General features: G+C 49.4%; 5 protein-coding genes across 5 annotated transcripts; 3 read left to right on the forward strand and 2 right to left on the reverse strand.

The window, feature by feature from the left end:
• The first annotated feature begins 1,237 nt into the window (after positions 1-1,237).
• On the forward strand, positions 1,238-4,083 carry F4812DRAFT_52911 (uncharacterized protein). Its single transcript, XM_047939175.1, has 2 exons — positions 1,238-1,734; positions 2,352-4,083. The coding sequence occupies exons 1-2, from the start codon at positions 1,468-1,470 to the stop codon at positions 3,747-3,749; spliced, it is 1,665 nt and encodes a 554-aa protein (XP_047789510.1). The 5' UTR covers positions 1,238-1,467; the 3' UTR covers positions 3,750-4,083.
• A 1,041-nt stretch (positions 4,084-5,124) lies between these two features.
• Positions 5,125-6,743, reverse strand: F4812DRAFT_431596 (yeats family-domain-containing protein). Its single transcript, XM_047934453.1, has one exon. The coding sequence runs from the start codon at positions 6,324-6,326 to the stop codon at positions 5,463-5,465; it is 864 nt and encodes a 287-aa protein (XP_047789511.1). The 5' UTR covers positions 6,327-6,743; the 3' UTR covers positions 5,125-5,462.
• A 242-nt stretch (positions 6,744-6,985) lies between these two features.
• On the forward strand, positions 6,986-7,996 carry F4812DRAFT_451510 (NAD(P)-binding protein; the record flags this gene model as incomplete). The annotated part of the gene is made up of 2 exons (XM_047936221.1): positions 6,986-7,086; positions 7,210-7,996. The coding sequence occupies 2 exons, from the start codon at positions 6,986-6,988 to the stop codon at positions 7,994-7,996; spliced, it is 888 nt and encodes a 295-aa protein (XP_047789512.1).
• Positions 7,997-8,097: 101 nt separating this feature from the next.
• F4812DRAFT_52982 (SYF2 splicing factor-domain-containing protein) lies at positions 8,098-9,423 on the reverse strand. Its single transcript, XM_047939176.1, has one exon. The coding sequence runs from the start codon at positions 9,204-9,206 to the stop codon at positions 8,199-8,201; it is 1,008 nt and encodes a 335-aa protein (XP_047789513.1). The 5' UTR covers positions 9,207-9,423; the 3' UTR covers positions 8,098-8,198.
• Positions 9,424-9,686: 263 nt separating this feature from the next.
• Positions 9,687-11,664, forward strand: F4812DRAFT_431599 (uncharacterized protein). The gene has a single exon (XM_047934454.1). It carries the CDS (start codon positions 9,940-9,942, stop codon positions 11,455-11,457), a length of 1,518 nt encoding a protein of 505 aa, XP_047789514.1. The 5' UTR covers positions 9,687-9,939; the 3' UTR covers positions 11,458-11,664.
• Positions 11,665-16,052: the final 4,388 nt, after the last annotated feature.

The raw sequence follows: 16,052 nt of genomic DNA on the forward strand, positions 1-16,052 counted from the left end.
TGGAATTGGATCTACCTACCTAATAGGTATAATCCGGGTAGATGGAGAAACGGATAGCTAGGATCTAATTAACCTGTTAAACAGCTGGAAGCTGCGGGCGGCGTCAAGTCTAGACCCGAACTCTAGACTGCCCTTAGGTCCCTTGCCCTAAGTGGTAAAGTTTCTAGTGTAACTGCTCGCGTGCTCCCTCCCTCCCGGACCTCTTGACATGACTGACATGACAAGCGCAGGTAGGAGCAAGGGCAGCTACCTACCTACCTGTAACATTATAAGGAATAGCTACCAAGCAGCCAAGGTACCTAGTAGTTATGCACTTGGTGGCGGTAGGTGGCGGTACCTAGTGTCTCAGGGTACGGTTAATGCAACCGCGCCGTTGTCAGTCGTAACCACCAGTTGGCAGGCACACGGACCACCTGAGCATGTGCACATGGCCCAGATGCATTACAACAGATGCATTGCATACCTGTATTGTACAGCAAAATTGCATTACAACATAGCATAGTGTATGCAGCATTTCCTCATCTGCCCAAGTGGCCAAGCAAAATACCCAGACAGCCAGACAGGAAAACCAGTAACCTTGATGATAACCCAGTGATAACCCCAGTGAATCGGTTGGCTGAGCTTGGCTTAGGCAGTTGCAGACGAGCATAAACTGCTCTCGGATAGCGCGTTTTCTCCGCAGGACCCGTATTATTTTCTTCGGGAACCAACCAGCACCTGGATGCAGCTCCGTCAGGCACGAATAACTGAATACGTACCTGGAAGGAGAAATAAAAAAAAGAAATAAAAAAAGAGGGAAAAAAATTATTCGCGCTAGGTATCTCATTTGCTCCATTCCCGATCATCCATCATTCATAAAGCTTGCATCGGGTCGCAGCGCATAGCGTCATATTCCTGCATAAATCCCTTGAAAAGGCAAGAAAAAAAGAGGAAAAAAAAAAAAAAGAAACCCTACGCGTTACGAATCTTCCAATTATTTCCAATCCATCTACTATGTAATCAATCATACAGGATCTCCATTCCTACAATCTCCATACACCCTAACACCTAGGCAATTCCGTAAAGAACTTAACCTAAGCTCCAACTACCCTTTCAACTACCTAGGTACCCTTCCAATCCACTCAGCATCATCCTATCATACGATAACATCTACCCTGCTGCTGCTGCCGCCTTACAATCGCCTATTCCCGGTAATCCGTTTAAAACTTCTACCGCACAAGATCAGCCATTGTTCATTGTCTCTCTTTTTTTAATTGTGGTCCGATCAACTAAATAGTTAAACTCTCCCCGGCCGGCCGCCACCACGACCGACACACCGACTTGCATCATATTTTAGTCCCATCCTAACCCAACACCGCTTCGTCTCATCTCCCCCTGTAGCCCTTGCTATCGAACCTTACGCCCGACCGCCTTCTACCCGTAACCTGCTACGATGCGAACCTACTGCTAGATGCTTCTTCACTCGCCATGGCCTTCAACTTCAACTGGTCGCCGCTCACCGCCGACGCGGAGTTCTACAAGCGAGCCCAGGAGCTCCTCACGGACGCACTCAATAAATCTCCGAAGCCTCCCATAATCGTCGATGACATCCTCGTTACCGAGTTCAATCTCGGGTCCGTACCGCCGGATCTGGAGATACTGGAGATTGGGGACTTGGCTGAGGATAGGTTTCGCGGCATCTTCAAGATGTGTTATTCGGGTGATGCTTTCTTAACATTACGGACAAGAGTTCAAGTAGGTTCTTTTTTAAGTTCTTTTTTTTTCTTGAAAAATATTTCGTTGCAGTTGCTATATCGTGGAGAATGAGGGGTTAGGCAAACGAAGTCGTTAATAGGTCCCACTCACGCTCTTGGAGTTTTTTTTTTTTTTTTATACTTCGATTTTTATGTCAAAGCTTCGTCAAGGCGTAGCAAAGCTCTTCCCAAAGCTTGTTACGTCGATGGCTTAAAGCTTGTTCATAAAGTAAAGTTGCTTTCAAAGTTACACAAACATTTTTATACACACACACACACACACACATTTTCCCTCCCAACTTTCAAAAGCTTCCTACCTCCCTTTCCCATTGTTTGAAACTACGCGGAAGTAAAGACCCTTCCACTTTTTTTTTTTTCCTTTCCTTTTCTTTCGCGTCTGTGGAGCCTCGTACAGGATATTGCATGAAATCTTTGTAATTAAGGGTACCAGGGGTTTATGTCGTTTTCTTCGGAGAATTTTCTTGAGCTTCCCCAATTACCCAAGCCTTAGGGCTCCGTGCGTCATAAACATTCGACGTAACAAGCATAAAAACATCATAAGCATAGCATTAAGCATAGCATTAAGATTAAGCATAAGATGGCTAATATCACAAACAGGCAAATCCTTTGAATACGTATCTCTCAGCCAAGCCGACCTTCACGTCGCCGCAACCCTTAGCGGCTGCGTCAAGTCTGACGATACCTTTATCTATTACTTTATCTGAGATTAAGCTATCTGCTTTTATTATTTTGGTTTTTTCGAAGCAAAAAGGTCTTACCTTAGTCTTCCGAAATGACCCTCTCGAATCACTCAAGGTCTCTTCGACCTTTGACTCAATCCAATTCGTTCGAGACTACCTTCAGAGAACCATTGAAGGGAAGTTGAGAACTTTGATGATGGATGAGTTGCCAGCTATCATTCATAAGCTCTCACTACGGCTTTGGTGCCCCGACCAATTGCCGAGAGAAGAGGTCGTGCCGAAAGAAGAGGCCGAAGATGAAGCTGTCATTGACCCCTTTACCAATTTGCCTGCGGAGCCAGTTGACTCAAATGGACACGTGCTTGATCCTAGTGAGATTGCGTCGATATCTATGGACGGTGGTCCAGAAATGCAATCGCTCTTCTCCCAGAAGAACTTGTTGAGATTAGCAGCTCTTACCGACTCCCATCGGACATTGTCTCTTTTCACACCTGGAATTCGTGATGCGTTATTCAGAGCTTGGGCTGGGTCGATGGACCGCAGTGAAACCGGTTACTCGACACCGAACCCCACGATGCCTAGTCTAATGCGAACACAATCCGTGCAAGGAAGTAGCACAACTTACACGTTTACTGATTCAAGCAGCGTGGATCAAGGCAGCTTACCTTCCCGACCATCGTTGACCAGCCTCCACTCGGCCACCACCGGGTTGGCTCTTGGCGCTGGGCGACATTCAAGAAGCTCACGCAAGAAAAAGACTCGTGTGGTTAATTTGCGCCGCAATAGAACAGGGGATGAAGCGAGTACTGAGGGCAGTGTGTCCCTCTCGTCGGATACTACGTCGGTCGCTGGTCCATTCTCCGAGCCAATCCTTCCGAGTTCAATACCAGAAGAGACCGAGGAAGAGCCAGCAGATGAGGAGCCATTTTCAGGTAACGTGCGATTCAGATCCGAGAAGGAATTACCATCTCGTCCGCCTTTGAGTATGGATATGTTTAAGGATCCAGCTGCCACTGAGGACGTTTCCGTAGAGGCGGCAGAGAACGAGTCAGTAGAGAACAATGCAAGCACTACTCCAGTTCGGCGCCAGGAAAAGATTCTAGAGGCCCTCGCTTCGTCTTCTAGGATCCCGTTTAATATTGACCGACGTCGGCCCATGAGTGCCGACTCGTCATCAGTGATCCTCGAACAGGCTTGGATTATGAAAATGGCAGGCGAGATCGCGCGTCGCGTGTACGACGAGAAACAACGTAACGAGAACTTTTGGGCGGAGCGAGAAGACACTCCACCTCCCGCATACCAAGCGACACAATAAAGTTGTCGCATTAGAGAAACCTTCCATCGCAATCATTTTTGAGAGAGAATTTTTCGTTTGTCTATACACAACCGCAGTTAGACTGTAAATACGGCATATGGCGTTACGACAAGGCATTGCGGCAGGGAAAGCCCTGGCGGTTGGAGATATCCGAATGTCCTAATGTTTATTCTGGGCGGCGGTTTTTGCAGCAGAGGCGTTTTTAGGCGAACGGGTCTACAAAAAAAGAACTTTTGATGGGATATTGGTTAACACTCAAGACTTTTGCTTTTTGAAGAAAAGATTGTCTTGGTCTATCTATTTGTCGAGCAACAAGATTGGTCGCTCGGACGAAAGAAGAAAGAGTAGCGTCGACTACACAACAATTTTCGATATTCGATACAGTACAGCATACAGCTAGCTAAACATTTTTGAAGCAAAGAATTCTCTTATGTCAGTCAGCATAGGAATCGTGGCTCCTTAGAGGAGGCCGCGGATGGAAAGGAACAGGCTTTTCTAGGAAAACAAAATGGGAGGTTAGGGAATTAAGGACCTTTAAGGGGGGAGGGGGTATAGGGTAAAGGGATAAGTTACCCCAAGTTAAGTTAGTGCCTGCTGGTACATAAGGGGTCTGCCCGGGTACGGCTCTTGCTAAGCTAGCTAAGCTAAGCTAAGCTAGATGGATGTATCACGGAGACTCGCTCGAGGCTGGAGTCCTCTTGAGAGAAATAACTCCAATCAGATATAAATAAAGAATCACATTATGAGCAATTTGACGGTCCTTTGTGTAGCGTGAAATGTGGCTGTATTCTTGTCGTAGGAAAGAAAGGAGTATGTACCTAAGTCTACATGTCAATCTACGTCGAGTCCCAGGTATGACATATGAAATTTCTACTTGACAACTAGGATGGAAATAATCGGAGTGGCTCTGAGCCATTCGTTATCTTGTGTTCATAATACCTGAGTATCTAAGGTAGTACCTTAGGGAGGTATGTCCTGGTTTTGAAAACGGCACCTCTTGTATTCATCGAATACTCTCTCTCTCTTACTACCCAACCCACACTCTCCGTCCCCTAATATATCGCAGTAGCAATGGTAGATTCCATGGTAGGCAATCTTAGCATAGACTTTCGAGCTTGCTAATGATACCGCGCGCGCGCACGTGTTTGCGCGTATGAGGTATGTATGTATATCCCAGGCGTGCTGTATGTACTCTGAAAGAGGTACCTAACGCAGATAGATAGACGACACTCGGCATGAGGATGAGGATGAGGATGAGGATGTTATTTCCCATTCCCCTTTCCTTTTCCCGAGTCCTACCTATAACACCGACCCTGACCCTGACCTTGACCCTGAAAGCTATTCATTGACACCGCCCCCGAGCCATTATTTTCGAGGGCGTATGGACTATTCGCCCATTTCTCAGGCCTTTCGCGGCCCTCTTTTATTCTTGGGGGCCTTCTCGGGAGTCTTCAATTTAATAGCAAGGCGTTTTCCGGTCCGCTTGCCCTTATCTCCTCCTTCTTCTTCTTCATCATCGTCATCATCGTCCTCTTCTTCTTCTTCTTCACATTCTTCTTCTGGTTCTTCATATTCTTCATCTCCTGGTTCTTCTTGTTTCTCCTCGTCATTGTCGTCCAACTGCATATCCGCAATGCTCTTCTTTTCTCTCTTCTTGTTCTTCTTATTACTTCTTGGCCTGCCGCGTCTCCGCGTACCTCTCGCCGGCGGTTCCTACGCACCGGAGGCGGCGGCCGCCGCCGATTCCTTCTTCAGGGCGGCGAGCTCGGCCTCCTTGGCCTTGACGGACTTGGTCATCTCGAGGATCATCTGCTGCACCTTTTCCTCGGCCTCCTTGAGCCTCTTGATCTCCAGCTGCTCGGTCTCGCGGCTGAAGGGCTGGCCGGGACGGTTGCTCAGCGGGATCATGGCGCTGCGCTCCTTCACCTCGCTGCTACTACTACCACTACCGTTGCCGTCTCCAGACTGCTGCTGCGCGCTCTTACCTTTGCCCTTGCCACTCCCGCCCTTACCGCCGGCCGGGGCGTTCTTATCGCGCGCGCCGGTCGTCAGGACCTTGTAGAAGTCCTCGAAGGGCTCGTTGAACAGCTGCTCCTCGTAGACCCAAGCGACGACCTCGCCGCCGTTGCGCATGGCCTCCTTCTCGGCCTCGGTGCGGCCGTACGGGTGCAACCTCAGATGGTGGTACAAGGTCTGGGGCTTCTCGCCGCTGCGGCTGTCGTAGTACAATCGAATGGTGATCTCGAACTCGCCCCATCCCGTCTCGTTGACGACGAAGGCCTTCTGGCGCTGGGAGGCGGGCTTCCCCTCGTTCTCCTTGGCGATGGTCTCGGCGTCGATCGTCCGCAGGTGGTTCGGGATGGACTCGTGCAGCTTGAACTGCACCCGGCGCAGCCAGTAGAATATGTCCGTGTCGTCGACCCCCTTGACGAACACCTGCCACGAGTGGGTGTGGTCGGCGGGGACGCCGGCGGGCCGCGGGTTGTCGGTGTCGTTGAAGGGGCGCGCGGTGGTGCCGTAGATGAAGGGTCGGTAGATCTGCACGCCTTTGACGCGCTTGCCGGCAGGTGGTGCCATGATCGGGCTGTGGTGGTAATTGGTAGTCTGGGGCTTTGGTTTGATGTTGTAATTGTTCGGCGTTGGTAAAAAGTAGAAAAAGGTAAAAAGTAAAAAGTACGGAATCTTATAAAGGACCAGTGAAACCAGTGGTTAGGTACCTCAGGTTAGGTCGGTACTACCCCAATTAATTACGAACTACCTAAGCTAAAGCAGTGAGGTAAGTAAGTGCGACTTATAGACTCAAAATTAAAGTAATCGTACTACCTTAGGTAGGAGGTATGTAAAGGGAAGATTGATTATCGATAATGCAACTTTATTTTCATTTTCCTACTAGTTAGCTACCTACCTACCTAGGTAGGTAGTCAGCTAGGTAGTCATCATTATCGCAGTCTTATCATAGGCCCATATTTCATCTATCATCTAGGTAGCCTATAGGTCATACCATCGAAGCCCACAAGCTTATATTCCTCTTATAGCAACATTACTCACCTTTTATAATAACACTGCTCATAACACTAGGCTAATGACATGGAAGATATAATTATAATTACAACGACCAATTAATTAATAACTACCTGAATTATTACTCATCGCTTTCTCGCATTTGACATTTAATTAGCTTATGCTCCAATTCGCAAGAAAACACAAGCTATAAGTCAAGCTCAGTTCCACTCATCATGTCTGCTAAAAGGCTCGTAGTGTGTGGTGGGAACGGGTTTCTCGGCTCCAGGATATGCAAATACGCAGTCGGTAGGGGGTGGGATGTAACATCTATCAGGTAAGGCTTATGTTGGTTGTATTTTATTTCCCAATGCTACATCATGATATGATTATTCTCATTCTTATCCTTATTCTTCTTGTATTCAGATTATTACCTTGCTAACTAACTAACTGACTCCAGTCGTTCAGGCGAACCAAAGTGGAACGCAGTCACGGAATCAGATAAACCGCCCCAATGGGCCCGCAAAGTAACCTGGGAACGCGCCGACGTCCTGCGCCCGGTAACATACGCTCCGCTCCTCAAGGGCGCCGACTTCGTCGTCCACAGTCTCGGCATATTGCTAGAAGCCGACTACAAGGGCGTGCTGCGCGGTCAAGAATCGCCCATCCAAGGGTTGCGGAAGGCCTTCTCGGCCGCCCCCCGGCCCGGGAACCCGCTAGAGCGCAATGTGTCGTCATCGTCCGGCCAGGAGCAGAAGGAGGACATCCGACCGCCCGAGACCAAGGACCAACTCACATACGAGAACATGAACCGTGACAGCGCCATCATGCTGGCCAAAGAAGCTGCACGCGAGAACGTCGCCGCTTTCTCGTACATCTCGGCCGCGGGCGGCGCCCCCGTGCTGCCCCAAAGGTACATCGCAACGAAACGGGAGGCCGAGAGGACGATTGCCAGCGAGTTCCCGGGGATGCGGTCCGTCTTCATCCGCGCGCCCTTCCTGTACGACAGCTCGCGGCCCATCACGGTCGCGATGGCCGGCCTGACGGGGGTAGGCGCCGCATTCAACACCCTCTCCGGCGGCATCATGGGTAGGTTCATGGGCGCCGCCGGCGTCAAGCCCCTCAAGGCGGACGTCGTGGCCGAGGCCGTCGTGGAGGCTTTGGAAGACGACTCGATAAAGGGGCCCGTGGAGGTTAAAGAAATCGAGGAGCTGGCTAACAAGTCGTGGAGAAAGACAATGCTCTGAGAATATGTCGAACGGGGCTTCATGTGTGTGTTGTTGTATTAATGCACGCCTATAAACTGTATCATAGCTGTCCAACGCCCTCTCCTCCACCACCGAAATATGCTAATAGCGTAATCTAATTCGTGCGTGTACCGGTATAGTCATTTAAAACCATGTTTGTGTTAACGCCGGCGATATAGTAAAAAAACAAAGTAACCTCTTCTTAAATCATAGTTCCGCGCTCGAAGCTGTCCCTTATCTCCGCCGTGTACTTATTGTAGAACCTTGCTAGCTTCTGGTTGAACTGCTTGTTCTTCTCGTTGATATACGTGACGTCGCCGTCGTCGCCGTTCTGCGCCATCCTCTCGCGCCTCTTGCGCATCCTGACGTCCTCGGCCTTTTGCAAGTCGCCCACCAATCTATCGATAGCCGCCTTGTCGGGTTTGTTCTCCACGAAGGAGGTCGAGTCGGCGGTGGAGTAGAAGCTTCCGTCCTTGTCGACGGCGATCAATTCGCCGTCTTCGGTCTCGATGATCTCGAGGCCGCCGGACGCGGCGGCCTTCTCGATAGCGGCCATCTTGTCCTTCTCGTAGCGCTCGAGGTCGGGAGCCAGGTCGCGCACCTGGCGTTTGTAGACCTTGTTGCTCTCCTGGCGGTAGTCCTGGAAGGCGTTGTTGTCGCGGTGGGCGGCCTTCTTCTTCACGCGCTTGTCCCAGCGCTCGCTCTCCTCCGCGGTCCAGTCCCACGCCCGCTTCCTCTCGAAGTCCTCTCCCGCCTCCTCCGTCTCGGCCTTTAGCAGTTTGTGCGTGGCAATATCGCGGCGGCGATTCAGGGCTACGAGGGCTGACGGGTCGGTGGCTAGGCGTTGGGATTCCTTGGTTGTTTCGGCGAGGTTCTGGTCTGAGGACACCTTCGCGCGGGCTTGTAGGGCACGGAAACGTGCCATCCGTTCCTTTGCCTTCTCAGCAGCATCTGCGGCTGAACTAGCTCCCGCTGTTGCTGCTACTGCTGCTACTGCTTCTGTTGTTATTGATGATGATGTTGCTACACTCTCCTCTACTGGCGTCGAATCGGTCGGCTTTTTAGTTTGTTGTTCCTCTTCAGGTTTTTCCTCGTTGGTCGAAGGGGTTTGTTCAACTACCTCAGCCGCCGGGGCGTCTTCCGCTTTGGCGGCAGCTTTGGCAGCAGCTTTGGCGGCCGACGCCGTCTTCCTTCTCTTCGCGGGAGGCATAGTTATCGAAAGCGGTGAAGTATCAAAGCTGCACAGGTATTATTTAAAGAGTAATAGGATACTTGCTTGATGATGCTTTCAATCACCTGTCACCTGAGCAGTTGATGGATGGAATGAATGTAGGCACTAAATTGGCAAGATGATATGATGCAGCTGGTAACGGAGCCGTTGTTACATAAGTAAATCCAGGCAGCTGGACTGCTAGACATGCAGATGCCCAGGTGGCTGAGCAGTTATTTTATTGTGGGTATGGTATGACGGATTATCTAATAGCCGTTCTCTTGACTTTTGAAAAAAAAAAAAATAGTGCACCCAGGTACTTGTGTACTGAGGTAGTACCTAGGTAGTTACGTAGCGTCAGGGGGACCGTGCTAGTTATTTGCTAGCTTGCCTTAGACCCTTCTCCAGAATCCGGGGTACCTCCCTAACAGCCCTCAAGACCATATCCAATGTGGGGAATACTTGGAGTCGAACAAGGACAAGGTTTATTATTTTCCTCCCTCCCTTCGAAATGGACCACGATACGTACCTAAGGTACCTAATTACCTACGACCCCGCGATCCAGCGACGACGAGGTTGTTATACTCGACGTTTATTGTTTATCGTTTATTCGGCAATTCATTAGACATGGAGTAGCACCAGCAAGTCTTGAAAAATTCCCTAGGTACCTAGTAACTCTATTTGAAAATGTCATCGTCCTGTAAATCCTGTAAATCTAGCCTTCGTCCTCGAAATGCCACGAACCCCAGCGCATCGGTTACCAGGTGTCTCGAGAATCTATCCCTGGCCCAAGGAAGAGTCTCTTCTTGAACGAAAGAAGAATCCAAACCTTCCTCGGTTCGAAGTGTCCGAGCTACTCCTCAATCTCGATGCCGAGGACAACCCCTATGTGCGCCCCTTTAATGAAGATATCGATGGCACAACGAGAACCCCCAAGGAGCAGCGGCAGTATGAGATCCGACCCGTCCGGAAACTAGCCGACCGGCTACAGAACCTGTCGAAGAAATATGAGCGCCAATTCGCGGAGACGGCGTCGAGGAAGTTCAGCGCATGGCGCATAACTAATTATGACATACTTTCCGTCGCGCTCCGCAACCCGCCCAAGAAGAAACCAAGCCTTTATGACGAGTACGTTATGAACAAGAAAAACGTCTTCTTCGACAAGAATGGGATACCGTACAACGTGCTCGACAGCCCGTCCAAGACCATCGCGTACATGCTCCACCGCCAGAAGATAGCCAACCGCGTAGAGCCGACCCGCGACGATCTGAAGAAGTTCCAAGAGGCAATTGATTTTTGTAGCCAGTTACACGGGATGGAAAGGCTTTTCATGGACGTCATCCGAACTCCCGTGGGCCGCTGGCTCGTTGCGAATAGCGCCGACGCTTTCGCGAGGGCGTGTGCGAGAGTGGTCAGGATAACGCGGCCGGACGCGATGCTCACGTTTCTTAATAATTTGATAATGCTTCTCGAGCAAGAGAAGGCGGAAGTTCCGCCCCTGCTGTTGGACTGCGCCATCACCACGTCGATGCAGCTCGGCGTCTTCGAGGCGGCTCAGAAATATATGGGAATGGCTCTTGGCAGGAGTGCGAGCTTAGACAGGGAGCAAGTGGTCACCATTCTCCAAGTTTTGCACGGATCAATAACTCCGCCTACCACGGATGCTGGGCCGCGTATCCAAAGAGACCCTACGTATCCTCTGTTAGCGATATACAGCTTGCTAACAGGTCGAGCGATGGGAGAAAGGGAAATACAACCGTCGCTGGGAGACTTTATGAGCGACAGCACCCTATGGGACGCCTGTCATAAGCAATACCTCCTCTGTCTTGCCCGTCTGGGAGCGTTCCGAGCAATGTGGCATATCTGGCTCGCGCACCCCAGGCCTCTAATCGGGCAGACCTCCAAGGCCGAAGTCTTCGCCGAAGCCATCAACAAAGCCCTGTCAGTTAACTGCCATCTTGCCAAATTGTCGCTAGCGCCTAGCTTTACGCGTGTTGGCCAGACATACGCCGACCACTACCAGTTCGACATGAGAGTCATCCTAGAATTGACGGAAGTCTTTACGATGCCACCACAACCCACGAATGAAGAATTGCGTGAGGAAAGCGAGCGATTTCCCCCACTTAGCAGCAGAGACATCGAGGTGAGCTTTGGGAACGGAGAGATTGGTCAATCAATGCTATCTCTACAAGGTTTACTATCTAGTCGGATTCCGGCTGGCGTCGATGATGCGGGTTCTAAACCTACCTAAGGTACCTAACCTAAGGTAGTGAGGATATCAATACAAAGTTAGCTCCAACGCTGGATAGAACTTAAAACTAGAGACCCATAAATCGTTGATAGATAGATCATTGCGGTATTACTGCTGGGATTGTGTAGGTAGCTAATATATTCATCAAGATACCTCTCTTGCAGTTTGAGATAACTTTCCAGCGCATGATGAGTATGACAGGATGAGTGAACCACAAATACTGGTTGATAAAAGTATACGTCGTTTCTAATCATAGTATTTCGAATATAACAGAAAACACTATAGCTTAGGAGGTACCTACCTAACCTAGTGAAACCGAATTAGATACGAGACTCTACTTCCACGTATGTGCGAGCTGTCACTATGGATGAGATATCCCAAGTAGAACGCCCAGCAGCGTATCGAGTCTTGCGTGCAATACCTACCTCTACGGTTTTAAACACCTATCAATAAAGAAGTTCACCACGCTAATAAGAAAGCTCTCCGAAAGCCAATCTCATAACACAGTAGTGTATCTCCCCAAATTCCATCCTATCTACCTCGGACAACCTACATACACATTCACAGCTATCTCCTATATCGTCCATAACACTACCTAAGCACGTATATCTTTTTTTTTTTTCGCCTATATCATGTATCATATCCACCTCTACCAGCCCACTCACCTGAAGCAGACTCCACCGGTATGAACCCGCTGTCTGCGGATAATGCAAGATCAACTCCGAGCATACATACATAGCATTAACACTAAGAGGAGTCTAGAGTGTTCCTCCCGACGCCACGGTGGTGCCGAGAAGCATACTGTGGTGCTCTCCTGCTTCGACGTTGTTCCACCAACGTCGAAACCAGGCACTAGCACCCGGCCTGTGCGTTCTTGGGGCCGAGAACTAGTGAGGCACACTAGGTATGTAAAAAGGGGTTGGGGGCGGTGAAGAAGAAGAAGAGGTGATACACACTTCAAACTTGTACAGTACCTCATACATAACTAGTGTATACCTAGGTATGTTCCAACTTGGCCCATCTGGCTACATAGTACACAGAAGGTTCGATCTATCTCGCCAGATCACCACGTTATATCGACCCAACGAGCAGTCCACCCGCGCCGCGAGCGGAGATGCCGCCGTGCCCGCGCCGTACATTGGCTATCTGCGTACAGCTCAGCATATGTACGCTCGAAGGTACACGACAGGATGCCATCCGTCAAGGTCCCTTCTGGCTTACCCGAGCTACCCGAGCCACCCGTGCGGGATGCCGACGGCAATCGGACTAGGGGGTGAAATCCGGGGGAACGATGGGGGGGGGGGCTTGTTGAGCTGCGACCAACTACTAGTATACATATATAGCGTGATGTGTAGTTGTGCACTTGATATAGACCTCAGGCAAGGAATACGAACAATCCCTGTCTTGGATAGGTAGTTGGAGAGCCAAGAGGGATCACGGAATTTCCCCATGTTTTGACCTGAAGCATGCTCAGATAGGGTCAGTTTTAGAAGGCCCTTAGGATCTATTCAATGTTGGTATGCGGCGAGATCTGAGATAATGTAGTTGACGTTGCGCCATGCCATGCTCGTAGCACGAGGTTCAACATTGGCGCCCCGCAAATGTTTCGGTCTCTTGTGGTCCAGGGGGTGGATATCGTCGTCTCTAGTCGCCTCTAGTAATAAGTGGTGGTGCCATATGAATATACATATTGACCCTATTACCTAATTTGAAATATTCACGATATCTCATTGTAATCCCTTTGTAGCGGTGAGAAGAAAATATCTACTACTCCCCTCAACGACCCATTAGCTTACGTGGACTGTAAATATTCGAGTTTGAAATACGAAGGAGAAAATACGACTTGTACGTAATAAGTATGCCCGTACTATGCCCTTTTCTGAGTCTGTGTCATATAAGGTTTGGCGACATCTCGTGCAATAATTGGGTATGATGTTGAGATTATTCAATTGCAGTCCGACCCTATCTTTGAAACTCGCGTGACGCTTTTCTGCAATGGGGGACTACAACGGATACCAACATCATATACGCAAGGGGAAGATCGTCATGGTGCATACCGGCTCAAATGGCCAGTAGTGAGGCTATTCTGCACAATATTCGCCACTATCCTTGCGCAATTTCGCCATGTCCGATTTACCCAATTCGTCAGTTGCAACTTGCACCTCTTATGGCGTGTAAGACTTACACAATCGCTGTAGGCACCCGGTCGGTTTGTATTACACGCGCGCGCTTGCGAGCAGTGCATTCGTCAAATAGCTCTTAGATGAGGTCATTGCGAGATCCTGGACCCTGGAAACAGATGTGTCTTGTTGGGGAAGCTTCGAACATAGATGCTACCTACCTACCTATACATACCTATACATGGCCATCTTGTTACCTAAGCGATTGATCCTATTCCCGTGGTGGCCATCGGTTCTGGGGAACACGAATGAAATCTCCGATTGGAAGATAATTTGTAAAGGTCTGTTCACCCCGCCGACGAACTATGCCGAAGACATGAGGCTTAAGCCGGCGAGACCTGTTTATTTACTTGACAAAGAGATAATAATGAAAAACCAAGAGTATGATCAGGTAAATGGCGCCACTTGACGTGTCCTACCTTATCATCTCCAAACCCTGGATGACTTTCTAGGGAACTCGCCAGTATATGCATACTTACACAAGTCGGTGGCGTCAACAAGCCGTAGCAAAAGGTTAAAAAAAAACAAAACGATGAAACCCGGACAAATATCAGCTCGCTCGCGAACGCCTGGAGCTTATGTTGCATCAGTCCAGCTAGTGCAACAACCAGGGGGCATATCAACAGTAATCGGCTCCGATCACGCTGATATGGACCTCCATGGACCTCTCTTTCTGCGCCGTCGCTTATTGTGTCCGCTGGATGGATCTAGTAGGTAGTTGATCTAGTTTCGGCCTAACATCTGACAGCTGAAAGATAGCTCCCCCGAGAGATAACCTACGGCGCTAACAAATCCCCGGTTAACTCCTAGAGTAGATCATTTGTGGATGAGTCCATCGCAGCCTAGGCGAGCTTGCAAATCTGGCTACTCAAGTTGATTGGCTTACAAGCGCAATGGGAGATGGGACGCTCCGGCCTGTGATGGTGTATGAATATCCACGTCTAGGGTACCTGCAGAAATCTGGAAGAATCCTAAGAGGGGACATGGGACAAGCCCAATATAGAGGTGCATGTTATTGCAGAATTTTTTTTTTTTTTTTCTTATCGCGCTGTTCTTCCTAGCACATACAATATACTATTTGGGTAAGACTGCGTGTGAGAGGCTGTGCGGCGGCGGCGGCGGCGACAACGATAGGTTGGCGGGTTGGTTATCTCGCATGGGTAGAAAATTTTCTGGGTTGCTATTATCGGATTCAAATTGCTTGCTCGACTCCACCATAAGCCTTCGATGGCCGAAGCTGACCGAATACCTTATAATCCATAGCCTCTCACAGAGATATAATCCATGCTTCTGCCTCTTTAGAACCGCCAAATGCTATCGTCATTGTGGCACTATTCAGGGAAGGGACGCCGTTGCTCGTAACCATACGCATTGGGATATTATTCCGTCCAAGACCATCGGTTGAACTCAGCCCTGGCGATCATTTCTGTTGTACGACACACCTAGACAGAACTGACACGTCTGCAATTGAGGCGTTTTGGAGGGAGTAGAACCGGCCATCAAGTCCAAACAGCCCAATAATAAATTGACGTCTCTCTCGTAGCTTCGAAGCAGTTTAGATTTTCCGCATCAACCGTAATTTTGACGAAGCCTAGGACGGGAACTTGCCAGAGCAACAAGTTCCTAAACACAAAAACCTATCGGGTTACGACACTCCACGTGGGGGTTATTGATCCTCACCAGAATTAAGATCCTGTGAATTCCGAAACGGGTAATCCGAGAGACGACCCACTGGAGGTCAATATAAAAACATATGAATTCATGGTGAGGGGACGAGACATAGGAATCGCAGGAATTGAAGCAGTCCTCGGCAACTCTAGCCAGACTATCCCCAGGCTATCTCCAGGCTGCTATGCCAGTTGCAAACCAGGAGTCGGGACTATCTCTTCATCTCTTCTGCAGCTCCCTTGCGAGTTGTCGTTCCGGATGATGTAACGACGGATTGTTAGGTAGTATGTATAGTATGTGCATCACACATTACCTATTATATGTATGCAAGCCGCGGCGCCATTGTCCGTCGGTGGTGTAGATAGTAAGTACTATGTAATGGGAAGAAGGCAGCGATACCTACCTAGGTAGGTACCTACATTATGATAAGATGATTTTCTTTCTCCGTTTTGTCACCCGTAGATGAAGCACACATCACGCATCACGTAGCCTAGGAGGCTACACAACCTCTTTTACCTTTCAGATAAACTGCAAATACGACGTGCAACCCTCTTCCCCGCGAGCTACACAAATTAAAATGGTAGCCTGCAATTGCGGACGAAACGGGCAATGAGCCACTGTCGCATGTAGCACAATGTCTTTGGTTGACGAGACACAGAAGAGAAGATGGTGCCAAGCAAGACAAGCAAACAAGGGCGACAGGGCGCTAGGGGGGCGCTCGAGAGCTTTCTTAAAAGAGGGGTAACA

The sequence above is a fragment of the Daldinia caldariorum genome, assembly GCF_022478825.1.
Source record: "Daldinia caldariorum strain CBS 122874 unplaced genomic scaffold F4812scaffold_10, whole genome shotgun sequence".
Classification (NCBI taxonomy): Eukaryota; Fungi; Ascomycota; class Sordariomycetes; order Xylariales; family Hypoxylaceae; genus Daldinia; species Daldinia caldariorum.